Below are 27,399 nucleotides of genomic sequence, written 5' to 3' on the forward strand. Positions count from 1 at the left end.
TCCAAGTTAAAATACTTAAAATATTTTCTTCCCAAGTATTTTCAGATCTGTTTTACACCAAGGCCACACAAACAGTTGCAGTGACACAATTGCGGTATGGGTGGAGACAGACAGGAAACTCAAACAAATAGAGTGTGGGAGGGTAGTAACTTCCTAAACCAGCCCTACGGGAGAGAACATACCTTGAACTTCAGGTTCATTTACCAAGCAATGTTTCATACAGGTGGGCTTGCCAGAGATGGAACTAGGCAGCCAAGCTTACTGAGCAGTTTCTCTAGCTCAGGAAAGCTGTTGTTAATAAAAAACCCTACTCCCCTCTGGAATACAGGAAATTTATACTCCTCAAGAGCTCCTAATAAGCCACAAGTAGGACACCTAACATGTTACCTTTTTCTGCATGCTCTATAATCTGACGAATGGCTTTTTTCAAGCTGTTGGCTCTCAACATGAGCTGCTCTCGGGGGCGAAATATCTGGGGCCGTGCAGTACATGACGAGCCCACCGACCGGTCACTAGAAGAATCACAAGCACTGCCTGACCCATCACCATCTTCGGTTTCCTCTGCAATGGTGGGAGGAGGATTTGGCAGTGATGAAGTTGCTTGAGATTCATCATTCAGTGTCTTCAACAGTGAGTCCAGCTTCTCCTTTAGGACAGAGCACTACAAGGCAAAGAAGAAGTTTTAACCAGAACTAACAGTAAACTTAGCTAGCTCAAGCTTTTAATGCCTGCTGGTATGCCATTATCCTATTTCCCTGAAAACAAAGTTTTCCACTTCAGAAGTAGAAAGCTATACATTTTTTCCAATTTTACCTTTCTGGCCATGACCTCTGATTCCTCTGAGCTTTCTGTTGCCTTCTCATAGGCTTTCCCTACTCGAGCCACAAAATCTTTCACTGTCTCACAAAGTACCCTAGACAAAGAAGGTAAGGAAAACAAAATCATGCAAGGATCATCTCAGGATTTTCACAGTACAACTTTCACTTAGAGCAATTTTTTAAGTACTCACTTGGCTGAGGAGATGACCACTGAATGTTGGTCAGAAGTCAAAATTTTGGACAAATGAGCAGCCACAGAGTCTTCATAGAAGAGAATCTTCTGCACCTGGTGACAGTCAGAAACAAGCCACTGGGGTGCTGCTTCCCAGCAGTAAAACACCTGCCGTGTGTCTCTGGCTCCCCAGAGAGTACCTATCATTCTATAACTTCTTTTTGCCCTGGAAACGTTCTGTGGCTCAGGGCTCATTTACCCACTGAAGACCAGAATTTGATGAAGATGCTAATTCTGCACCTAGAAATCATCAGCAGTGCAGTTCTTACGAGTCTCTCATCAACTGTGGATTTAAACACTGAGCTTTTTACATTTCCTTTAACTGCTATTCAGCTTTCCACAATTTCAACAACATCCTGTCATGACAGCAGGGTAAAGTCAATCATTTCCTCTCTCTTCCTGTTCCAAATCTTCTCCTCCTCATCCCCCATTACAGCTGTCGACTCTGGTAACCCAGCCTCCATCCTTCCCTACAACACTTCATTAATTTAAAGGCCCAGGATCTTTGTAGCTCCTACTACCCCCAAGTCATAGCTAAGGCCTGCTCCATTTGAACTCAGCCACTGTCTCCTATCTCATCCTTTCTGAGGCTGTTGCTCCCAGTTCCCTGTCCCCTCTGCATCTTGCAAAGTACCTCAGAATCCTCACTGAAATCTTCAGTGACTGTGGAAGTGGAGGCCTGGCGTGGGAGTTTGGTTTCATATACCATGATGCTCCACCTGTTGAAAAGGAGGCATCATAGCTGTCACTACAAGGCAGACGATTTCTTCCTTTATCCAAAGGACATAACAGGTCAGAATCTCAAGCAGAACAAACAGCACTTTGTTAGGGGCATGAATGATGTAAAGAAGCCATAGGGATGCACTGAAACTGCAGAGGGGCTGAAGTGAGGCAGAAGGAGGGATAACACTATGAACAAGTATTCTACAGCCCAAGCACATTCTCCGTCCTTCTTCCCTCTCTCACAGAAATCCTATGGTCATAATTTGATTCAACATGTCAGAATACAAATCTAAAGTCAAGAGATGTTTTCAAATGTAAAAAGATGTAAAGGCTTTATCAATACTAGGGGTAACGATTTCTGTTTCTGTTTTCAGCTTTCATTTATAAGCCAAACTTGAGATAAATTGCTCCAAATTTATCAAGAAAAAATAGTTTAAAACATCACAACTGTGAGATTGTCAAATTCAATTGTAAAGAACTCTGGAACACGAGAGATGACACTGGACATCAGACAGAGTGACAATTTCAGCCATTGCTATTCTGCAGCAGTGACACAGAAAGGAAGACTATCTTTTTTTGACAAAAGGTGACAGAAGATTATCAGTAAAAAATCATACCTGGAACTATAAAGAAGCCCAACAGATGGGCAAAATCAAGCTCTCCTAGAATGATGCTTTCATGCAATTCAGTGTTGATTACTCACCTGTCCAACATTTTGGTACTCGCCCTCTCCAGCTTCTCCAGGATCTGGGGGAGCTGGGTATCGTCATCACAAGCAGACCCCCAGCCTAACACACGAGCAAGGTCATTCCCTGTTCCCAACGGCAGCACCCCCAGCTGGCACTGCAACAGAGAAAAGGAAAACAAAATTGATATTCAAACAGGAAAACGCAAACCACTAACAGTCAAAAGTAACATGACTGATTCCTTACAAAGAGCAGTGGTTGAGAACTAGCTAGTCCCAGGGGGAGGGGGAAAGCAACTGGATGGGGAAAACAGCCAGAACAGCATGCAAGTAAAGACAGGTTCCCTCTGCTTTTAGGTTGTTACTTGAGAGAGGAGTGCATTACAGCTGCCACCCAGAGAACCTTGCTAAAAGATACTCCATCCTGCAGATATACTCATTTAACCATCAGGTGGTGCTATTACCTTTTCTGTAAAATTAGCATAGCCCTCTACAAGACAAAATGGAAACAAATTAAACCCTGTAAATTATGTCTAATCCAATGAAGTTTCTAGCTATCCGAGGACACAGAAACACCATGAGAATTACAGGGAATAGATGAGGATCGCTACCCTTATTGAAATGCTGGTTTTCTAATTGCAGCCCTTTCCAAGTTTAAGTCCCTGGTGGCAACAGAGCAGGAGTAACTCAACTACTCTAAAGACTGGATCTTGTACAAGGGAGCTGGAGAGGAACACTGTAGATAGGAATAGATAAGTAGTGCTGCTTCCTGCAGAAAATTATTGCAAGAACACTATTGTGGTAAGCTTTCAGCAGCTTCAATCCTGGGGCAAACTACATCTGTATGATCAAAGAAAGTCCTCTTCAACCCATGTTGTTGTTCCTTCTTTCTTACAACCAACCAAGCTCATTGGGCAGGTACCTGCTTGTGAAGATTGAGACTATCAATTTCGGAGAGAACCCAGCCAACACTTCCATCCCCACCGCAAACTAGAATCCGGAAAGTGTCAAATTTCTGGAATAAGCGTAAACTACAGAGAAAGGAAAGAAAAAAAATCAAAAGAGAAGAGCAATCAGCTGTTACAGAAAGGAATGATAAACAATTCCAATCTAGGCTATAAACATGTCGGATTCGCTTAAAGCAGGCTCTGATTTTGTAATGAATACAGGCCACTGTCAGATTACAAATGAATTCAAATAGTTATAAATAAGGAATTATAAATACAGCTAAGTAATTTACAATGGCTATTCACCACAGATATACACCCCAGACACACTCTCCTTCTAAAGCAAGGCACTTTTGTCTGAACGGAAGAGGAAACAAGCATGTGATAGCTGATTATCCATTGAATTAACTCCTTTTTGCAGATTTGCTAGTTCAGCCTAACACTAGTTATTTGTCACTATTTGGAGTGCTCTGATGTCACTGCCTCCGCACTAAGGCCACGCCAATTAAAGCAAGGCTTGAAGAGTGGGAACTTTATGCAGTCATTCAGTAAGCAGACAACTGTAAGAGGATATAAAGCCTCAAAATTTCAGTCCTTCTGGGAAAGCAACATAAACCAATGCTCTGGCACCTTCTCTGGCCTGCAGGCAGGCAAACAACTCTCCAGCAATACAAATGTGAATTTATCTTATTCACTCATTCCAGAATATTAAATGTAAAAACAACCTCTCCTTGAGCTGTTTGAAACTATGTTTCTTAGTGAACATCCTCCAGAACTACTGCATGCTTTTATTTATTTGTTAAGTAAATATATATATATTTATTATTACCTAAACAGGATTTGCTGTAGTACATGAAAATCCTTATTTCTTCAACCACTACTGACACATGAAAAACAGCTATCAGAAATGACAACATCTTATGGTACTGTTTGACTGGCACAAGTTTAGAATATTTAAATTATTAAGAAGTGGTCTTTACCCTGTACTATCACTTGCTTTTTAAAAGAGCAAAGAGCAGCTCTTTGATTAGTGTGCATCACAGCCTGAGAAAGTAATTGATTTCTTCTCTCCACTCCTGATTAAAGGCAAAATTCTTCTCTACAATCAGTCCAACTGGGGTGAGGAAGAAGAAAAATATTTAATTTTAAAGTTTTCTGTAAATTATTTATCAGCCAAGCACATCCCTTGGACAGCATGCTACAGTCTTTTGCAGTGCACTGTGGCAACAAACAGCTTTTTACAGTTCCAACTATAGTTCTCAGCAGATCCTAGTGGTCACTCATCCACTCCCCAGATTTAGCACCCTGCACCTGTAGGTTGTAGTAATAGACTCTGAGTCAATCATATCAAAATATGATAGAGGTTCATCTTGTGTTGGCTCTTATTTATAAGAAGTACCAATTCCTAAGAAAGTCACCCAATTTTGATACAACAGAAATGTTTAGAAGAATCAAACTGGAGACCTTTTTGTTTGTTTTAAACAGAGTTGCAGAAACAGTAAAGGAATTTATTCCACAGGTTGCTTGCTCTCTTTTTTTTTCCTTAATCAATAGATTTTCTAGTGAAATCTGGTAAACAAGCCTGAAATGTCACCTAGATCCCAGGGCATAAACAACTTTAGTGAAAGCATTCATAAGAGATGTTTTTCCAACATCACCATAAAATCTTTAAGGAATGGATGTTTCACAAACTTACCAGGTTAAGTTACTTCTGAATAAATCTCATTTTGACAATATTCATTTGCTATCTGTGATATCCGATTGTTCACTGGATTTAACTCAAGTTAACACTCGTTAACAGTACATTAGGATGCCTGTTACAAGTCTGTTGTCAGTTTACTTCTGGATTCACAATTTCTATGCTTGGTCTTCTTCCAGGGGAGTGTTTCTGGAATTCCCCCAAAATCCCTCAAGCTGTTCTGCTGTTACTGATGAATGGACATAACCTTTTTTCAACAACATGTTTTGTTTTAACTAATCAATAACACTAAACACAGAGAGGGGAAAACCCCTCCAAACTTTGCATGTGCCCAGTCTTCTCAGAGGAATAGGTTCCTTGTGACATTTGAGGATGACCTTATAAATCAAATAAATCCTTTGAGCTTTTCTGGTATTTACAGGGAAAATATTCCTCTATAGAATATCTGCTTACCCAAGGTGAGGTCCTCCATTCATGAGGTCAAAGACCTGGGCTGGATTCAGTAGCTGTTTGAATCTTCGTAGAAATTTTACTCCCTGGTTGTCTCCACTTTTTGAGTTGACAAAGACCAACAAAGGACTTGTGCAAGAAGGTGGGCAAGTAGCTTTCCAGAAACCTGTGTTAAGGAAAGAGGTAGCAGGGAGGCAGGAAAAGCTGAGAAATGGGGTGAGGAAAAAAAACACAAAACACCCCATACTATAGCACAGCAATGAAGAAGCTAGTACTTTCTTTGTGCTTATGGCACTCGCTGGATACATGCCAAATGCACACAGCCCTGAATCCAGCACGAACCATACCTCATGCTGCCAAACGTCACACTTATCTCCTAGCAGTATGCCAAAATTTTCAGCTTCCCCAACCTTCCCAAACTGCTTCTGCAACACAGTTGTTCTCAATAAGTTTTAACAGCTGCAACTCAGCAAATACTGACATTACAGGGTAATAAGCAAAACAAACAGCTCAGCACCATACTTCAGCAAGATCTTCTAGTCTGGAATTTCAGCAACACCAACAGCAGAATTGTCAGTTGACAGAGCCTGGGATTAATAGTGTTATCTGGAAGGACCATGACTGAGAGGAAGCGAAAGAAGGCACTACTTACTAGTGATACTTACCATCTGAATCAATGCTGTTAAGAGCAGTAGGAGGAATGACAGATACTTTGCACAGCCCAAGAGGGCACTTGTTTGGCAACAACTCTTTACATGCTGTGTGTACCTGAAAATACCAAAAAAAAAAAAATCATTTGCACCCTTTTGGGCACTGTGGTATAACTCATAGAGCCACCCAACAAGAGATTGTAACGGATAGGTAAGAAAGAAAGAAAGGAAGAACCCAAGGAAATGTCATTAATAAGGTCATGTTAAAGAATGATCTAATCTGTTTTCTACCAATTCTCCTCTCCTCTTTCCATTAGCATGTGCTTTTTCTGCCATCTGAATGCAGGAGACAAGCATTTTGAGTGCTGAGAGGACCAGATAACAAATTATGTGGTTTTAAAAGCCATCCGGTACTCTGCTTTCAAAATCCTAGCCTCAGCTGAGATCCAAGGAAAGTAATAGCTTCTTGAAAAGCCGCAAAAAAAGAAGCTGAGAATTCAAGAAAACGAAGTAGGAGCACATAAGGGACACAAGAGGAAAGAGAAGAAGGGATTAGAAAAGCTAACCAAAAAAGTAAATACGAAGTAGAGTTAGGCACTTCAGTCATTTCTAGTACATGAAGACTGCAAGACAGAGGGTTTGCTTGGGGTCTGAGCACCCACCCCAACTCATTATAAATTTTGTGATACTTCCATTATTAATGTTATAGACAACTGGAAACATAGCAAGATCTAACTACAGTGTTTATGTAAGAGAAACCTATTATAATGGGAAGGGAAATCGCTATTATTAAAATAACTGAGTATTCTTTATCATCTTTTTCCCCCCTCTCTTTTCAACTTGTAGAAATGCCAAAAAACAGCTCCTTAAAATCAAGTATCTCCCATGCCTGAGGCATTGATTCATATCTAGAATAATTGGATTCTTCTATGAAAGCACAGTATCAAAAGCAACTGAGCTTGCAGAGAAGGCAGGAACTTATTTCAGGTCTGTCTTTTATGCATCAGTGATGCTTTTCATCACTACTTAAACTTCTTTCTCTCGCAGGCTGTTTATCACCTGCAGATTGAACAATCAGATCCTTCGTGGCAAATACTGACGGCATTGGTGGAGATTTCATTTTAAGTAAATGTCACTAAAAGAACACATCATAGAGCTGATCAAAGACTATCCTTTTACTGGAATAGTGACATTTATTCAACTCACCATGGCTTTGCACCAAAGGCAGCGCCAGTCTTGCAAACGCAGGACGCTGCCACAGGTTTTATCACACACAGTGCATTTGGCACTCACTGGCAGGTTTCCTTCCAACCACTGATGTGGCATCGAGATCTGCAAATGGAACAGAGGGAGAGGAGAGAACCAATATGGACTTTCCATCATGCAATTTAAGGTCACAGGATACACTGTGGCTTTCAGATATATACGACTGAAAGTCTTTACATGCACTGTTTGAGGACAGCAAAGGTAATTTCTAGAAAACACCTAACAATCTTTTTTGGCAGTTTACAACATGCTCGAACACAAAGAGACCAGGTGATTTACCCCAGGCTACCGAGGAAACAAAGACTTGCATCAGACATCCCATATGGTAAGATACTTTTCCAACCACTCATTTATCTTTCCTTTACCAAAAATCAGACCAGATTCCCTATGCCTCCAACTATCTAACCTCAACTCCCCTGATCTGTAGCAGTTTTCTCTTGCTATTAAGGAGTCCTTGGTACCCTGGCCAGACCTTTTGCACAGAATCTTATGCTCTGACAGTAGAGACCTTTCCCATATCACTAACACATAAAGGCACAATTACTACTTGTACAGTGCAGAAAGCTGCGTAGAGCACACGCCAGTGCTTCAACATCAAGATTAAGGCTACAGGAATTGACACTAATGCCTACCCCATCTTCATCCTCAATGATATCCTTCCCGATAGAGGCCAGAGTTGTCCACTTGCAATTATTGGTTGCCCGCACAGCACACCGCTTGTGGGCCTTAAACTTGCACACTAGAGAGGAAGAGAAGAATATATTAATCCAGCTTCAGAACATGTAATGTGGCAGTCTGTGTGAAAGCTTTCCCAAGTGACCATATTTGGCTCCAAAGAAAGCATAGGCACACACTACCCTTGTTAGCACTGCCAAAACTATCAACTCTAAGCATACTGAGTAAGATGAGCTAGCTATTAATTCTTGCCTCATCACTTTTACTAGTTCCTTGTACAAAGCTTCGTTATCACCTTGTTAAATTTGACGTGATTTACATAGTCATACACTCCGTCATCCTTTTACACAGTGTGGGTGTAACCTCATTCATGCTACAAGTATGAGCTGTCCACAGGCATGCACATCTGCTATGCTAAAGCTAAAAAAATAACCTCCTGGCATTTAAACACTTAACAGGGACTTTCTTACGAGTATTCTTACGAACAGGAGAATTCTTATGAATATTTAATCTCATACCTCAGAATTACATACCTGTTAATTTCAGAAGCATCATTTTAATAAGGGATGTCAGTATTTGGGTAATGAAAAAAAGCTATATTTCTGTCAAGTCTAAGACTAAAATCAGCATGAAAACATCATTATTTCTATTTTTTTTTTTTACAAAATACCAAGAATCTGATTCTGTCTTGTATGGGAAACAGACTGTTAACAATATTCCTCTTGAAAGATCTCTAGAACGTGGCTTTGAGCTATAAAGATGACACTCCCAAAACAGGAGACAAAGAAGCACTCTTACCTTCACATGAGAGCCCATGTGACGTGACTCCAGATAATGCCTCCCGACACACATTGCAGTATGTTGGCCGAGCATGTGAGCAGGCGTACCAGTTGTGCATCCCTGAGAAATGGTCCATGCTGTACTGGGTAGACTAATAAAATAAATGCATTACAACAAAATCTGAAGCAGAGACACAAGACCACTTTTCCTTAGAACAAAGACTCGTGCAGAGCAGTCAGGAAAGGCAGAAACAGAACACTTTACTAGGGAAGAGTTGGCCGCATGCAGTTTACACACAGCAGCTGTAGGTGAAGAAGCTCTTTAAGCCAGAAGAGCTCAAGCTTCTGCTTGAAGAAGAAGCAACACCTTCATTCCAGCTCCTGTGCTATCTCTCATGCTTGTCTCACTACAAGTGTGCATAGGACAATGAACTGGAGAATTTATCTGCTGAAGTCAACCCTTCCCTTCTCCATTTTTTTTTTGTATTAAGCTTTCAGCAGGATCAGTTCCTCAATCCAGTTCATTGCATAGCAGAGGAATGTTTGTGCCAGCATAATGGAGGGAACAGGAAGACAAGCATCAGAGTGAGAAGAACTCAGGACAGTTTCTTTTGCTGGCAGTTCTGGTCTAACTACAGTCCCAGAAAGCAAAGATACGCACTGAAACAGGCAGAAAAGCAAGCAGACAAGGTGCAAATTAGGACAGGGAGGATAACAGAAGAGTGAAAAGACAATCGAAGGAGAACTGTGTTTCATAATCCACCTACACTCTCAAAAAAAAGTGCTCTCAAAGTTACTAAGAGAGTATATAAAGTGCACTCTTTGGAGAATCATTTCTGTGTATCTGGGATACTTTTTACACAAGGCCTAATGCTATACCCACTACAGTCAATAAAAATTACTTCTGTTAATTTCACTGAAGGCTGACTCAATCTCAAAACAAGCTGTTATTTAGCAGAGGATGCACAGAGTATAAAGGAACACATTATCCTATTACCTCAAAATGTTCACGGTTCTGTACAGTCTTCAGTGCTGCAATCCAATCTTCCATCTCTTTTCTGTTATCAGCACAAAGGATGAGCTTCCGACATGGAGTGATAATCTGAAGGGAGAGAGGAAATTAATGTGTATTCTGGGCATGTCAGTGAAAGACAGTGAAAGAATGCATTATTGCTAATATTGAAGCTATTTTCAGAGGCAATGAGATTCACAACAGAAGTCATTTACACCTTTGAACTGTTTCCCTTCTGCCAAAATTTACATTAATTCTTTTGATAAACTTACAGAACCACAGAGATATTAACTCTCATTCTCAATATAGAACTGAATAAGATATGTCTCATACCCCAGTAATAGCACAACGCAAATCAGGCACTGGACAGTAAAAGTTAATATATCACATATGCAGACCTTGCATACTTTTTTATGTACTTAATGACTTTCTAAATTGGCATTAAATTTGCAAAAATATTTTGTTAACAGCTTAATGTACCAGTTTCTATCAATTAATATATAACATATTTGTTAAATTAGACTGAAAGCACAATACTAAGTATTTAAGAGGGAAAAATCCTGAAACTAGTAGACAACATAAATTTCATCAGATTAGTGACTGACATATCAAAAGAATGACCCATAAAGGCTGTTTTCCTTAAAAACTGACCCATATCCCCTATTCTGTGGTTTCTTAAGTATACTATACCATACCCAGCTACAGTGTGATTGCAGAGCTCACAAACCCTAATGCTCCATCACATCATACTAAAAAACAGTTTAGATTGATGACAAGTGAGGAGAGAGGAGGAGAGAAATGAAGCAAAATAAACAATCTAAAAGAGAAATGACAGTACTTTTAATCCTCTTGTCTTCTGAGAGCTTGTTCTACATTTGGGACAGAAAAGATATTCCAACCAAAGTCCCACCAGCAGCTTGGGGTTGTGGTGAGTTTGCCTCCTATAAATACTGTTTTCAGTCTGCTTCTACTCTAGGCTAACTCTGATGTGCTGGTTGCCCCACGTTAAATGAGCAGTTCAGTGTTTAACAAACAAGTAGAAGACATACGTGGTGCCAAAGCTCCATTCTGCCCAGGAAGGCAGACAAGCCTGCGTGTAGCCTACCACCAATGTTCTCTTGGTTTGTCAGATGGCGGCAGTAGAGAGAAATAAAAGGTCCTAACTTTTCAGGGGACCACGTCTGCTATTCACAGGGCTGTCCATTCAGCTGGGGTCCCAACTTGACAATAAATCAACGTTTATTCTTCCAAAGACAAAAGTGTTTCTTCTCCACACTATACTAACACTGTTTCTTTGTGTACAAGTCTGTCCGATTTCCATCCAACTGACTTTTTAAATAAGAACAATATTGAAGTGTTTGCAAGACCTGGATTTAAGAAAATCCACATTAAGGTTGAGCATCATTAACAAAAATCAAAAGGATCTCCTCTATGTTGATGTGGTGTTTCACAACAACGGACAGCTAAACTCCACCACAACTGCTCTCTCACTCACCTTCTCCAGAGGAAGAGGTGGAGAACATACAATAGAAACAAGAGTTGAGAAAAGGACAAGGAAATCGCTCAACAGTTACCATCATGGGCAAACCAGATGCAATGTGGAGAGATTAATATCATTTATTGCCTATCACTAGCAGGCTAGAACAGTGAGAAACCAGAAACAAACTCAAAACACCTTCCCCACCACCACCACCCTCTTCCACGTCCTTCCCTAAGCAGCGCAGGGGAACGGGGAATGGGGCCTGCGGTCAGTCCCTGATGCTTCATCTCTGCCTCTCCTTCTTGGTCACTCTCTTCCCCTGCTCCATGTGGGGTCCCTCCCATGGGATGCTGTCCTTACCAACCTGATTCTGCATGGGCTGCCCACAGCAGCAGCTCTTCAAGAACTGCTCCCACATGGCTCTGTACCACAGGGTTCATCCCCCAGGAGCAAACTGTTCCAGCACGGGTCCCCACGGACGGCTGCTCCCCCAAGACCCCCTGCTCCTGTGTGGGCTCCTCTCCACGGGCTGCAGCTCTGACCCGGGGCCTGCTCCTGCAGGGGCTCTCCATGGGCCGCAGCCTCCTCCAGGCCACATCCACCTGCTCCACCGGGGCTCCTCCACGATCTGCAGTGTGGAGATCTGCTCCATGTGGGACCCATGTGCTGCAGGGGGACAGCCTGCTCCACCAGGGGCCTCTCCACAGGCCGCAGGGGAACTGCTGCTGCGTGCCTGGAGCACCTCCTGCCCTCCTGCTGCACTGACCTTGGGGTCTTGCAGGGCCAGTTCTCACTCTTCTCTTCCAGCTTCTGTTACAAAACAGTCTTTTTTTTTTTTTTTTTCCCTTTCTTAAATCTGCTCTCACAGAGGTGCAGCCAGTGTTGCTCAGTGACTCAGCCCTGCCCATTGGCGGGTCCCTTCTGGAGCTGGCTCTGATCTGACACAGGGCAGCTGCTGGGCTCCTCTCACAGAGGCCACCCCTGCAGCTCCCCGCTACCAAACCCTTGCCACATAAACCCCATACAGTCAACTCTAAAAACTTCCAGACACTCCTTTATCCCTCTACATTTTGTATATAAAAAAAATCATCATTTTCATTTCCAGCAAATTGTGCTGTAACATCTGAAACAACAGATTAACACAGACTAGGACTACGTTAGGTTGATGAGGCTGGTGTGACTCTCACAAGCATGCCACCAAAGTTTTGTTAAGCAGCACTAAAAAACCACACACACGTCATCCCAGTATGTAACCCGTTAACTACCATTTTCCGGTCCATTTCTCATTTCTCTCATTATGATTCATAAAACAGGTTAAAAATAAAAACCTCTGAAGCTGAAGATCAAACTTCTTGCTGATGTCAGAATAGCTCAGACAGTGCAGTAAGAAATGTATACGTAATGACAATAAAAAAAGATATATCTGTAAAATTCTGGGTTATTTTAAGTCCTTCAGTTTTCACAATATATATTTCTTTTCATAGGTTAGACTGCAGCATTCAATTGCAACAACACTAACTATGCTAAGGGGTACTACCAGTAACCAGAAAAGCACGCCACTGCCACTAACATCAAGTAGACAACAAATGGAGCTAAATGCCTTTTCCAAGCAAGGACTGGCCATTTATATTAGGAACAGTTTCAGCATGTAGCATTCTATTTTGAACAAAATTATCCAATCTGTATCAATTGTAAAGAAACAGAAATAAGTATTTACAATTTTCTAAAAATAAAACTTCAAAGGACTTCTTCCCTTTTCCCTGAATTTTCCTTTAAACTATTCTAGTTCTGATAAAATGTATTCTGAAAGAGGGCAATCACAGGAGTCTTTCTCTTTCCTTGGGAAAGAGGAAAAGTGGGAGATTAACTCTATTTCCATCTGAGATTCTGCTATGTAAGAAAGGTTACCCTAGAGAAACCTTTTATGGAGCATAAAGCAGTACTGCTAAAATCAATGTGAAGTTAAAGAAGAATGAGCAGCATCTCTGAAGTCCTGCTAAGAGGAAGCAGTGCAGTGCCTCACTTTGGCTGCAAAGCCAAGAACATCTGTAACTGCATATGTACAGCAGTACCCTATCGAAAGGCCAAGCATCCTAGGACAAGAGTCCAAGGACCTCTCATTGCTTTGAAAAGAGCAATTTTTTATGAGGAACTACCAGTTTATTTAACAAGTCACTGGCACGCTCCTGGGCAGTGGGAAAAAAATATTTTAAAACAGCTGGTAAAATTAATTATCATCAGGATTCCTGTTTCAGAACACTCCCATACAGTGCTGTACCTTTTCCTATTTCTCTCTATTAAAAAAAAAAAAAAAGGCAAATGCACAGAATCGCTTTTAAGTCACCTTGGAGGACATGAAATCTAAAACAGTGGTATAAAATATAGAAATGTAGATACTTTGGTTGAGAATTCATTTCTGAGACTACAGACTTCACAGATCACTGGGGAGACTGTCAAATATAGGAATCACTAATTCCTTCTTATATCATCTACTACAGCATCTTAAAAATCCCCACATTCAGCGTTAGACAATCCTCTGTTCACAGAGTAAAGTTAAAGTTTATAAGGCAGAGGACAAATAAAGAGATCAAGAAGATTTTCATACTTGAATCATCCAGAGAGAGTCACAGAATTAAAATAAAGGGTCTGTTGTGTAATTACAGAACTGTAAATAAAACACAGCTTTGTGCATGATAAATTTATGAAGAACATTCTCCATTAGTCAGTGCTAAATCAACATTTGCACTGGGATTTAGCAGTATCATCAGAGATCGGAAATAAAAGAATACAATCGCAAACCTCACTCCTAAAGACAAACTGGGACAATTCAGTCTTCACTGTGAAGGACAGATAAGATTTTAACATAACTAGCGTAACAATTCTTGGGGGAAATTAAGAAAGCATACAAACCTGTTTTTCTGATTAACCCGCAGTGGTGTTACAGTTAAACATTTTAATGAGGATAATTAGGAATCCAGGAACACATTAGCAAGGACACTTCCTTCTCGGAGCAGTTCAGCAGTTCCCATCTTTCACACAGCCTCACGCACCCAGCGCCGCGCACCCAGGGAGTGCTGGCCTCTCACCTGCGCCGGCTGATGCGCAGCAGGCACGTCACAGCACTATTCCCAAAGAAGGCACCACTGAGATTACAGAAACACATTCTCACTCACAGGGAATGAAAATCACTCATCCTACCACTTTGAACTCCTTCTGCATGTGCCAGTAATTTCAGCTCCAGACATCCACCTGTTAAAGGACACTAACACAGGGACAAAGGCTATTACATACTCTGTGCTGTCTAGATGAGGCCGATGACCAGTTGAACGTCTCACATTAGAAAGAAGCCATTCTTAGCATCTCCAGAAGAAGCCACAGCAATCTTCACCCTGAAATCCTGTCCTCTTCCAGACAGGGAGTCTGAGTGTTTGCTCTCAGCTACAGCCGCGCTGAGCCGATGCTCTGGAACACGAGACTTGGTCATCCCTGTTGGCAAGCGTGGCTAGAAACAAGCATGGCCCAGCTATTTTTTTATGTTCCAACTACAGCTTTTGACTAACATCCTGGAACAGCATATTCCACAGGATGACGACGCACTAGGTGAAGTAGCATTTCCTTCTATTTGTTCTAAATTTACAAAGCTGTAATGTCATCCAGTGACCTCTTGTTCTCATATAAAGGGAGAGCACAAAAACAACGATCTAATTGCTTTTGAGCTAGGATGGAGGCTGTCTTGCTATGAGTTTAAAAAAAATCAACAATAAAAAGTCCTAAGATTTATTTATAATCTCATACATTTTTGGCTTACTTGGGGATTGGCAGAACTCTGAGTGTTCCTGCCCTGAAACAGCACAGAATTTTATCTAGATATGAGCTATTATGTATATTAAAAGTGCTTGCTCTTCCTAAAAAGGGAATATTAAATAAGTTTTGGATCCCAAATGCTACTGAGCTTGCTGGGCGGGGTCCTCCAGATTTCACTTCTTAGTAGGAACTGGATGCCTGCCCAATTGCAGCTGGGGTCAGAGCACAGCACATGGTGACTTTATTGAGACTAACACTGACCAGCAAAAGAGCTCAGTAACAGTCATGGAAAAAAAAAAAAAAAGAAAAAAAAAGCTGCCAATCATCTCATCAATCCTGAAGAGCCATACGGATGAACAAGAATGGTAGGAAGGCTGAAAGACACTTCAAATCAGGATGCAGCCTAATTTACAGACTCCTCGCTGAGAACGAACCCCCTGAAACATCTTTGGCGGAACCACGGTGACAATCAGCCCCTCTGTAGGCACTTATGTGCCCTCCACAAGTCTACCAGAGAAACTCTCAATTTCCGAGCCTGCCCACTCAAAATCTAAAAAAATCTAAATCTAAAAAAAAAAGCCATGCCTTCATCGACTTCATCAAATGTCAATACTGACATTCCCCTGATACTTTTCCAAAATTTAGCTTCATCTCCTCCATCTCTTCCTCCGCCAGCACATGCCCTCTTACCAGGCTGTAAATCCTCCCCCCCACCATGTTGACCCACACTCTCCTGTCCAAAACTAACACCAGTTTTCTGACATTTCGAATCGGGCCAGCTGGCAAACAGTGCCAACCAAAGAAAATTTCTCATTTCACGTTCTAAAAATGGACTGGATGTGCCTGGATGTCCTTCCCCAGTGAACAGCTGTGAATAATTGGATTAGAAAGGCAGCCCAAAAAAGACTACTTATATTACACCAAATTTTAAATAGAAATCTGCTATACTTCACCCTTTTGGTGTTTCTCTGTACTGAACAACCTCCCTCCACCCAACAGCCAGAGAATAATCTTCATTCTCTGGTCTTGCTGCCACCAGACAACTTTATCATCTCTGCTCACTTCCTCCTTCAGCATTTTCTGGCTGCCCAGAAACTTCTCAGCAGAGAAGTGGCAGCCTAGCCAAACACGCAGTTGGACTGTTTGCTATCAGAGTGGATCTGGTGAGCTCAGTGACCACAAAAGACAGCAAAACAAGTTAAGATCACACTGGCCCAATCACGGAGCTGGCTGAAGAAATGCTGTGGGGGGAGCCAGCGGGGGGGGGGGGGCACACAACCCTGCTAAATATAGTTTTTCCGATGTGATACATTTCTCAGAGTAGCCAAAAGTGGGTGCATGAGAACACCTGCTCATTCTGACGGCTTCCTTTTACTCACATCCTGTTCAAATATAGTCTTATGTTCAAAGGTGTTAGCCATAAAACCCCTGAAGAGATCCTGGATTATTCAAAACAGTTGAGGATTTGGATGCAGGGACAACAGGAATTTCTGGAGCTCAGAAGGCCAAGGAACTGCAACCACAAAAATAAAAAAGCTAAGAAAATGGCTTGATCACATATGGCAAAAGCAGGGAAAATGTCCACCAGCTGCAGCTAACTACTACATCTGCTTCTGTATTTTGGAGTAAGCTCTTGGTATCCCTTGAACCCAAAAACTCAGGAAGGAAAGTTGTGTGAGATTATAATGAGGACCCAACCATTTCATTCACTTCAGCTCCCGTTCTGGCAACAATGACAGTTAAATGAACAACGGCATGTGTAAAAACACCTCACCTGGCTCTTCAGCAAGATTCACAAACCAGCAAAGTCACTACATGTTTTGAACATGACTGCTAAACTCACAGAGGGCAAAATGGACTAAGCGTAGATAATATAAGTGCTACTCCCTCAGCAAATGCACAAGGTTAAAAGGAAGGCCAGGCTGGATGGGGCTTTGGGCAACCTGGTCTAGTAAAAGGTGTCCCTGCCCATGCAGCGGGGTTGGAACGAGATGGTCTTTAAAGTCTCTTCCAACCCTAACCATTGCATGATTCCATGAAAAAGAGAGAAGAAAGGAAAATGAAAGACTGAGTTTCAGACTCAAACCAGTCAGTCCTTTACAGCTAAAATCTTAAAAGCCTGACGTCAGTTTCTGAAACAATGTGGAGCCGAGCATTAGGAAAGGAAGGCCTTAGGCAGCAAAGCAACAAGATTTTAGGAGGTCTCTGAAGTCTGGAAGAGAGAAATAATACGAGTATCAACACTTAAGACTCATGGGGGACTGAGGCTTGCCTTCCTCCACAGACAGCATCCCTCTTCCCATTTGCAGCTCAGCCTTCAGTTTTGCCAGCAAATTCAGTCCTGATAACTCAGTGCCTAGATCAGTTATAGCTCCCTAGACCTAATCATCACGGAATATTTACAAACGTCAGTGCACACCCAAATCGTACCAATCCTCTCTCCTTGAAACCTGGATGCTATCCTAAAGGGGGAAGAACAAAGAAGCTTCTCATATGACACTGGACTATGACTCTTCAGGAACATTTTTACATGATTAGGTTCAGGTGGTTGCACACTATGGTTGCACACTACAAAGCGCATCTTCTCTGAGCCCTGCCATTGGCACTTACTGCTGCTTCGCTTTACCCGCAGATAAAGTTCACTCCTGTTGACCCTCCATCTGGGCTTTCTCCCAGTCCCCATCTTCCCTGTGATGCTGCAGTGGGAAAGCAGACCAGACAGAGCGTTCCCTGGGAAAATGATCATCTCTCATACCAGGGTCACATTCCTACATGCCTCTGGAAACTCTAATCCTAAACAAGGCACATTCCTGTCCTTGGCAATCGGTAAGAGGAGCACAGACAGGGGGAGATTTTAGGACTTCTGTAACCACCTCGTAGCTGTCAAAACCTAGAGTATGCAAGAAGAACCTTGCCACTGTTAGCAGGTATGAAATGCAGACAATCCCGATAATGTGTGCATACTAATCACCAGAATTCTACATGGATGAAGAAAGAAACTGGGAATCCATAGAGCTGCCATGCCAAGTGCCAAAGCACATTAGGACAGCTCCATCACACACCCACCCTCCTCTTCACACAGCAGATGCGCACATACATCTTCTCTTCATCTATTCTCCAAAGGATGCATTCCTGCCAGGAGGAGTTCACAAGCACAACCACACTGTTCAGAAAGAGCAGCACATTTGGGAACGTAAAGGATATTTCAGAGAAACCTTCCTATTCATCCAAACAGAAGCAAAACCATGAAGAACAGAGGGGTAGGTCAATGCTCACCAGGGCTAGGGCTGCTGTCTCAGTGGTCTCATGCACATCAAGGCTAGCAGCTAATAAATCACAAGACTGAGCAAAAAAAGACCTTGTCTACGGTAGGAAAATGACTTGTTACTGACAGCTTGTTGTTAGTAGCAGCTCCTCACAGACCCCTACCCTCAGCTGCATTGAGAAGAGGCTGGTAGCTAGCACAAAAGGAGCGGAACAGCTTTCAACAGCCTGAGGAAGCCAACAGCTTTCCACACTGGGTGCCCTGCAACGACCAGTCTTGTTTTGTGTACAGCAGTGAAACCATCACAAGCATGACAACTGGAGAGAGACCTCATTGCTGTGATTATTATTAGCAAGCCTCTCCTTGTCCATAAAAACAACCAGAGTAAGGATGCACATAACAAAGAGTTTTCCTTCTAGAGCAGCTCCTATGTAAAAACAAACCCATCTTGTTCTCAAACAACCTCTTGTTTACCGCAGGTTTTTCTGCCTTTGTGTCCTCACCTGGAAGGGGGAGAAAGCACTGGAATCTGCAGACTTGTTCAGGAAGGTGGATAAAGCACCAAACACAGCACGAAGGTTACAAAGAGCAAACAGATATCAAACAAAAGCTCCCATTGTTCAGGCACACGGGCAATAACAGACACTAATTTCAAAGCAGTAAACTTTCCTCTAGGGAAAAAAAAGCTCTTCACAAACAGTCCCTTTCACTTTCCAGCTCTCTATCCTGTCTCACAAAAACGTTCATAAATCGCAGTCTGACCTCTTTCTCTTACAGTAGTAGCTTCATCTTTTTTAAGAAATCTCCTAGCATGTTTTTGAGTCATTCTGTAACATGCAGCAATAATCACCAGGTCTCCCCACCCAGGGCAACTTCTTCCAGGCTCTCTAACTCTTCCGCATTTGTCCTCACTTAGAAGTGCTTTTCTCCAGATTTTTTCCTTCTGTGGTGTGAGCAGACTACTGACCAGTTCCTGCAGGAGACTGGATTAAGAGTCTCAAAAATACTTGACATGAAAGGATTTTAAATGACTATTTTCACTGACTAACAGTGACTCAGAAGGGTCTGTTTACCGAAGGGCTTTTTCTCAAGCTGAAAAAAAAAAGTACTGAAGTCTGGATTACAAACTACTAAAATAGCAAAGTATTTTGAAATTGCAGTGGTTCTGACAGGAAATGGGGACTGAACTGCACTTAATGAAGGGAGGGGGGAAAAGAAGCAGAGAGACTCTAGACATGGCAATTCATGGCTTTAGTCATATTTTCAGTTGCTTATAAAGGAAATTCTGACAGCTGCCAATATAAACAGAGTAAGTGCACTAGCAGAGTGTACGATTTCTGAACGTGTACACACATGGGTGTGGAAGAGACAACAACCCCCAGCAAAGCCTGACTTTCCAATGTGCACTGTAATTTTTTCCAATTTAGAGAAGACAGCTTAAAAAGGAGGGGGGAAGAACCATCCTGTTCATGAGACCTCCTTTTCTAATCTTTCCCTTCTCCAAACCTTAACAAGGCAATCCAAGACTGTGTACGAAGAAGTGGGGTGAGGAACCATCTCCCCCAGGACATTCGGTGATTCCCCTATGTAACTACGTCTGTCCCAAAATTAGTAAGTCTTTTTGCCCACTTCTGAGAGCTGACGTCTTCCCTGTAGGTCTCTCAGCCCCAAGCTGAGGAAGCAGAGGAAGATGCCCTCCCTCACTAGGAAGCCCGGTTACTCTCTGCAGCATAGTTTTAAGGTCCATCTTTTTCAAAGGGCTGAGGCCACATGGGGCAGACGAGGAACCTGTGCAAGTGTCAAACCACACAGTTTTCCCTGACTCCTGTGAGCCCAAGCTTGAAGAGTCCAAGCCTGACTTTCTGCAAACAGCTTGTAACAAAAGGTCTTATATTCTTTCTGTTCGTAAAAAGCAAGTCACATGCCCTTTCCCGAGGCTTATATTTCAACCCAGCACAAGTACCCTCTGATCCAGGTTCCTCCTGTTTCTAGTTCGTCTTGTTTCAAGTTCCTCTGCTTTGAGTTCTGTGCTTTACAGGCACACAGGTCCTGAACTGAACACGAGCAGCCGACTTTGTCTGACACGCAGCTTCTGCAGCTCTGTTCACTCCGTCAACAACAAACTCTTCATATTAAAAACACTAACACAAATAATTTAATCTGACACAAAACCACAGAAGAGGCAAAGGCACTTTCACTTCATTGTGAAATGAATTTGCAGACAACAACATACTCTCCTCATCAGGAAGCACCTTCAGCACTTTTATCTTTTGTTAAAGCTCAAGCACTTTGCCCTGAGTCTTTAGGACAGGTTAATTACACCAAAATGAAGATCCATGCTATTTCGCCACAGCAGTAAGTCCTGGAACAATACAGCAAAAACACAGTCTGAAGGAGATCAGACAGTCACATAAAACTTCACAAGACAGAAACTGGCATCTTTGCTGCTGAATAAAGTCAGTTCTAAGTAACAAAGTAGTAATAATAAAAATTGTAGCACACCTCAGGCTTCCATATGGCTGGAGAGTGAGATCCACGTTGCTTCTCAGGGATGACAGCATGCTCTCATTCAGGAGCACCAGCAATTCTCTGTTCCTCAACCTGCCACAACCATTGTTGCCTCCAGTCATGCAAGTGCTCTGATGGAGAGGTATTACCCTAATCTCAACACTTCCTCTCTCCTGTGACACAGGTTAGGGTGAATCATCAGTTAATAAACAGTATTTCTTAACTGATGGGTGCAGCATTTCCAACAGCACTGCAGGCACATTTACCTTTACCCCCGTTCTGAAGAACTTATCTACATAAATCCATACAGGAGAGATCACTTGAACAGTAAGAGCTTGCAGCACACTTATTCGAAAGAATCTGAGCTCCCGATGATCTGTTAGGCTGGCACAGGTGCTATTTTTCTCAATGCTCAGTCCAGAAAACTTAAGACTCCTGCTCTTACCTTTAACGTTCAATCTTCCTCTAAACTAGTGTCCAGAGCAGCCTACTCCCCTTGAAAAAAAGATTAAATAGGTTGCTTGACATGCGATTAATAGGATTAGTCCCCTCTGTGGCCAGTCTTTCTGAGCTATGTTCCACTTGCCACAAGCTGATTAGCTGTCTGCTTAAGGAGGAGCTGGGATAAGTTTCCTTCTGGCAGCAGTGAAGTGGAGAGGCAGGCACTGACTGTAATAATATGCTGTTTCCTGTCTGTGGCTGAGCTGAGAGGTACTTCCCAATAGAAAAGGGTTTACAGCAGCACAGGAGTTCAAGCTCCACCTCTTCCAGTGAGGAGCCTTTAACTATGGAGGAGGGACCAACACCATGGCTCCTGGTGCTTAACAGCATGCTGTGTACAAACTTAACTTCCACTAAAGCACCAGAAAGAAGAAATCAAACTACCCACATCTCTCTCCACAGACAGAAGCTTTCTCTGATGGGATCTCAGAGCTCTCAGTAAGATGGGATGTGAAGTGAATGTTGAAATGTTGTTGAATGTAAAAAGTTACATGAATGAGGGTAAAAGTCCACACCACCAATTGCTGTCAATAACTGGAAAACATTCACAAAAACAACATAAGAAAATCACACTGAAACAGAACATATGTACCTGAAAAGATCTGATGGCCTTCCTAGCCCCCTCCTGTTTATGACAGGTATTGTTCATTATTGTTAAATAATACACGTATTAGATGTTTCCCCTTCAGCTACACATAAATCCTGCACAAGCCAGGGAAGGGTCAATGAACTGATAAGGACTCACTCCATCAGTTGGGCCTGTCCTACTGAAAGCAGCAGGATTGATTCCTTTGGAACCTTATAGAAAAGAGCAGATCTTCAGCTAGCACACCAAGCTGAGAAGTAAGAATTTGTTCACCACATAGAAATTTACAAAAATGTGCCTAAGGAGATGACGCAAAGTCCTTTCAAAGACTCTTGGGGGGCTAGCTGTGCTGGCAAAATGCCTGCCTGAGTAACAGACAATAAAGCAATTTGTACCACCCAAATCTTAAGGGCTTCAAAATGGAGAACGGGGATGCCAGATAGCTCCTGTCCATGACACAGGTAAAGCAGTTACCTCAGTGGCAAACAACAGGCAAGAACACGTGGAGCTTTCTCCATACCCTGGTGAAGTGATAAAGCTGTATAAGGCCTGCCAGCACTTTTGCAGAGATACCAAAAAGATCTGGAAATCTGCTCCAAAAATAATATTTTACTGAAAAGCAAGAAATGTTCAGGCAGTGGTGATTTAGCTAAAATCTTTGCAACAAAGAGAGATGCTGGTGATTATTCTTAATAGACCAAAGGACTAATCTCCTGTCCCAACGCAAGGGTGCTATGTCATCTATTTGGGTCTAGAACGGTCCAACTTTCACACACCATTCTCAAACAAGGTGAAATCCATAGGAACAAGGCAGACATTTTAAGTAAGCATTTCCCACCAAACTAAGGCCACAAGTGATAAAAGCTCTGCTTTCTGTCCAGAGTCAAGGGAACGGAGAACTCCCAACCATGCTGGATCTGGGTATTACTGAAGATTCCCAAAGAAAGTGAAAAGTTTTTTAATGCTGTTATAACAAAGAACAGAGAGTTCTATTCTGTTCTCAGTATGACAAAATGGTGCCTGGAGGTTTAGATAAACTACTAGGTAGTTTTAGCATTGCAAAATACTTCACTACACCGATTCTTATACCTGCAATGGCAGTCATCCTTTTGTGTCTAGAGAATGTAACCTTTCCAACCACGTGCTGTGGAGAGAAGAGAAAACTACATCTGGTACACCATGTAAACTAGCTAGAAGTGACTGTTCACTAAAAAATTCACCAGGAAGACCGCTGTGGTGCCACCACAAAGCTTAAGAGTGCATAACGTGGTTATCCTTGGGTTTGTACCACAGCAGATCTTCTCTGAGGCACTGTGTAAGATAGCAGCTGAAGCAAAATCCACTGGTGGGAGATCTGTACTCCAAGTACTAGGGGATAATACATGCAAAGAACCAGTCACTTTCAGCTCAGACATCTAAAAAGAATTTAACTTGTAGACAGATGGGCAGATAAAAGGGCAGAGATGTGACAGAACTGGCAAATATTACATCTACAATCCTCCTGAGAGAAGGGAGGCCGGTTGTGGGGTTGCTATGTGATTTGTTCCTAGAGGCTTCCTGCGAAATAACTCTGCAGCCACTGTGCTTGACCTAAAGGAACAATAGCTAAACATAAAGCTTTTCCTTACACCTCTCAGGGGACACACCTACACAACGTCTTAAGCTCAGAGATGCCCCCAGTCACATGCTCCCAGATCATTTTATGGTCATGCATCCATTAACTTTGGGTAGCAGTCCTGACAACTGTTCTGACAGTGCAAACAGGACCCATTCGCTGAAAGACTGACTTAATATCACTTCTCTGTCTCTCCTGCCTGCTCTAGCAAACAAATTAGCTGTCAGATTTATGTACTATGTAAAAGGTTTACTGTCATCTTTGTTTCTTAACCTTATTTTTCTATCGCTCCTAAGTGCTTTATCCAGTGTTTTTGTTTTCTGCCTCTTTTGTTAGTACCTAAGGAGTGTCATTCATGCAACTCTCAGAGCTGATCAACTCTCTAATGCCTTCAGTTGTATTTCTCCATTTAAAGTAGAATCAAGAACCGACCAATGAAAGTCACGAAGACTGAAAAGAGAACAAGTCACAGTGATGAGATTCCACCAAAAAGCCCAGCTTGGAGACTCAGAGTGTCTGCATAATGCAAATTATCTTAGTGCAAAGATTAGGTAGACTGGACAACAAATACAGAAGAAGCAGACAATACCAAGTGTGAGTTTATACCACTTTATGAACTAAGTCAAGTATCTCCAGCCCTGCAGAACCTCTGCCTGAAGCAGTATAGATGCCTGAAGAGTGGATGAGTTTCCTCAGAAAGAAATCAGTCTTTCCTAAATCCAAAACTACCAGTCTCCCTTGAAGAAAAAGAAACAGAAAGAAATCCAGAGCATGTGCAACTCCAAAATAACTGTTTTACAACACTGTATGTTTGATGTTTCCAGTTTAGGACAAAAACACAGTACTGAATACCGCTGATTTGAATCAGGAAAAAATGAATCAAAGAACTCTGAATTTTAGAAAGAAACTGAGCTGGGAAGATTCAGAGGGGAAGCAGAGTGCTCTCAAAGAAAACCGAGAGAAAATTGCAAGACTGCAAGGAATCCAAAGCACTGACACAGTGATGTGGCAGACCAAGAGCAGCAACACTAGCCAACCTTTTGATTTTCAGAGTATTTTTATAGCTCATGGTAAACCACAGCCAAACCCCTCTATAAGCAATGACAGACGGAGTAGACAGAAATTAAGAGAGGAGGGATGTTTTTCCTGTAGTTTACCTGAGCACCCATGATACAGCAATCAGCTGGAGACAGTGCAAACTATCTCTGCTGCTCGAGCGTCAAAATAACCCTATACCCTTTCACCCCTTAGGGAAGGGAAGGCAGGGACTGGAGGAGCCTGATAGTGTAGTCATGGAAGTAACTCCTCACTGCTGGACTTGGAGACAATTTGAGAGAGCAAACAGTGTTTCCTCCTGTGCCTACATCCAGTGTCTTTGACAGAGATTAGCTCTCTCCCAACTGCAACAATAAACAAACCAGAAAAATTTCTTAACCTGAAAAATCACCCTTATTTTACATACGGATAAACTAAAGCAAGACCCTAGAGGAAGGGTATTATTAACAGGAAAATGGCTCCATAATCTTGAAAATGTATTCCCTATAGAAATCACCACAAAATCCTTCTCTCTGTGCACACACACTGACACCTGTTATCAATATTTAGTGTCAGATGCAGATGAGCCTCCAAATTGTCCAACTAATGACGTAGAAAGTGTTTTCAAACTTGCAGAAAGTGTCGAGGTTAATATGGGCATAGGGACGGTGTGGCAGCTGCTTTACCCAGGTACTTCAAAGCGAAAAGTTACAGCTACATAATGGAAACAACCTTTGCTAGACATGTCTGTTTATGTCTGACCCAGCAGTGGGTCGCTACTCTGGCAGAGCAAGCCATGCTGCTCAGCCTTGGTCACCACCTGCAGGTCACCACCTGCAGGATCAGCTTCCTTCCTCCACCTGGATTGCTCCCACCTTCACCTTGCCTTAGACCAACAACTGTTTCCTTTCTCCACTCCCTCTTCCCTCTCAAGCCCTCAGGAGGCTGCCTGGAGGCTACTGCTGCCAGCCAGCCCCAAAGCTCATCACACTGCTGCTTCACACTTGCCCTGGACAGCCGCTGTTGCTGGCTTTTCTCATGCACAGCAGGAGCACTGGCACCAGGCTGGGCCAAGAGGAACCAGGCTGCAACTCCTGTCCTGCACACCAGGCATTCCCGCAAAATGGAGCTCAGGTAGCACCTGCACCCCAGAAATGACTGTGTCTTTTCTCCCAGTTGCTAAGCTCAGGGAAAACGAAGCAGTGACACCACCACCTTTCCAAATTACAAATATTTGGCATATTTTTCACATCTAACAAGTATCCTAAACCAATTTCACAGTTATCTCTGTGTGGCTTCTTTCTGTTCCTCCTTTTGCTTTGCCACTATATATAGTGTGCGTATATAAACACACATACATCCACACACAAATAAAGTCAGAGAAAGAAGTTTACATATTTTCAGGCCTGAAGGGAAAACTAAATTCCTTTAGCAAGACCTCCAGCATAAACATCACCATCACCCCCAACTCCCTCAGCATAATAAATTTTTTTGTCTTGCTGTGTAAATGGATTCTATCAAATCCTCCTAGCTTATAGGTAAGAGCTTCCCTGAATGCAAGATTTTAGCACCATACATAGTAAACTGAAGTATTTCCCATGTGCATGGAGATGAGTTATGGTTGCTGTAAGGAAAAAAAGATTATGAGTTTTTGTGTAAGTAAAAGAGGCTGTGAAGATTGTTCGTATGTTTTTGACCTACGCAAAAGAGAAGAGATGTGGGTGAAAGATGCAAGAAGAAAGGAAAATACTGCAAAAATCTTTAATCTTACCGTGAAGCTGTTGTTGACATTCTTAGTGCTGGATTCTGCCACACTGGCATCTGTCAGATCCACCTCATCAAAAATAATGGACTGGAAAGAAAAAATTCAAACCCCCAATGAATCAGCGAATCATGCATACACAGCAGATCCACTTCCCACTGACAGGAAGAGGGGAAACATAACCCCCATTTTTAAAAAGGGAAAAAAGGAAGACCTGGGGAACTACAGGCCAGTCGGTCTCACTTCTGTGCCTGGCAAGACCATGGAGCAGATCCTCCTGGAAACTCTGCTAAGGCACGTGGAAAATAAGGAGGCGATTGGTGACGGCCAACATGGCTTCACTAAAGGCAGATTGTGCCTGACAAATCTGGTGGCCTTCTACAGTGGGGTTACAGTATTGGTGCATAGGGGAAGAGCAACTGATGTCATCTACATCAGTTGTACGTGTGCAAAGCATTTGACGCTGTCCCCCATGACATCCTTGTCTCTAAATTGGAGAGACATGGATTTGAGTGATGAACCACTCGGTGCGTAAGGAACTGGCTGGATGGTTGCACTCAAAGGGTTGTGGTCAACGGCTCAGTGTCCAGGTGGAGATCAGTTCCTCAGGGGTCAGTACCGGGACCAGTGCTGTTTAACATCTCTGTTGGTGACATGGACAGTGGGATTGAGTGCACCCTCAGCACGTTTGCTGACAACACCAAGCTGCATGGTGTGGTTGACACACCAGAGGAAAGGGATGCCATCCAGAGGGACCTGGACAGGCCTGAGGGGTGGGCCTGTGCGAACCTCATGAGGTTCAACAAGGCCAAATGAAAGGTCCTGCATCTGGGCCAGGGCAACCCTAAATATAAATACAGGCTGGACAATTAGTGGATTGAGAGCAGCCCTGAGGAGATGGACGTGG

General features: G+C 42.5%; 1 protein-coding gene across 7 annotated transcripts in view; it reads right to left on the reverse strand.

Annotated features, from left to right (window-relative positions):
• The window catches only part of DGKD (diacylglycerol kinase delta), a 65,472-nt gene that overhangs the window by 21,310 nt on the left and 16,763 nt on the right, over positions 1–27,399 (reverse strand). For 2 of the 7 annotated variants that reach the window (XM_035544408.2, XM_050712441.1), the window contains exons 3-15: positions 26,502–26,582; positions 9,922–10,026; positions 8,944–9,076; positions 8,103–8,209; positions 7,411–7,536; positions 6,220–6,322; positions 5,558–5,720; positions 3,381–3,489; positions 2,477–2,616; positions 1,685–1,769; positions 1,010–1,104; positions 814–913; positions 388–661 (exon numbers count right to left, since the gene is read on the reverse strand). In XM_035544408.2, coding sequence (XP_035400301.1) covers positions 388–661; positions 814–913; positions 1,010–1,104; positions 1,685–1,769; positions 2,477–2,616; positions 3,381–3,489; positions 5,558–5,720; positions 6,220–6,322; positions 7,411–7,536; positions 8,103–8,209; positions 8,944–9,076; positions 9,922–10,026; positions 26,502–26,582 — 1,621 coding nt within the window. The other 5 variants (XM_035544413.2, XM_035544410.2, XM_035544412.2 and 2 more) reach the window with 5 other exon arrangements.

This window comes from Cygnus atratus, chromosome 9, assembly GCF_013377495.2.
Source record: "Cygnus atratus isolate AKBS03 ecotype Queensland, Australia chromosome 9, CAtr_DNAZoo_HiC_assembly, whole genome shotgun sequence".
Taxonomy (NCBI): Eukaryota; Metazoa; Chordata; class Aves; order Anseriformes; family Anatidae; genus Cygnus; species Cygnus atratus.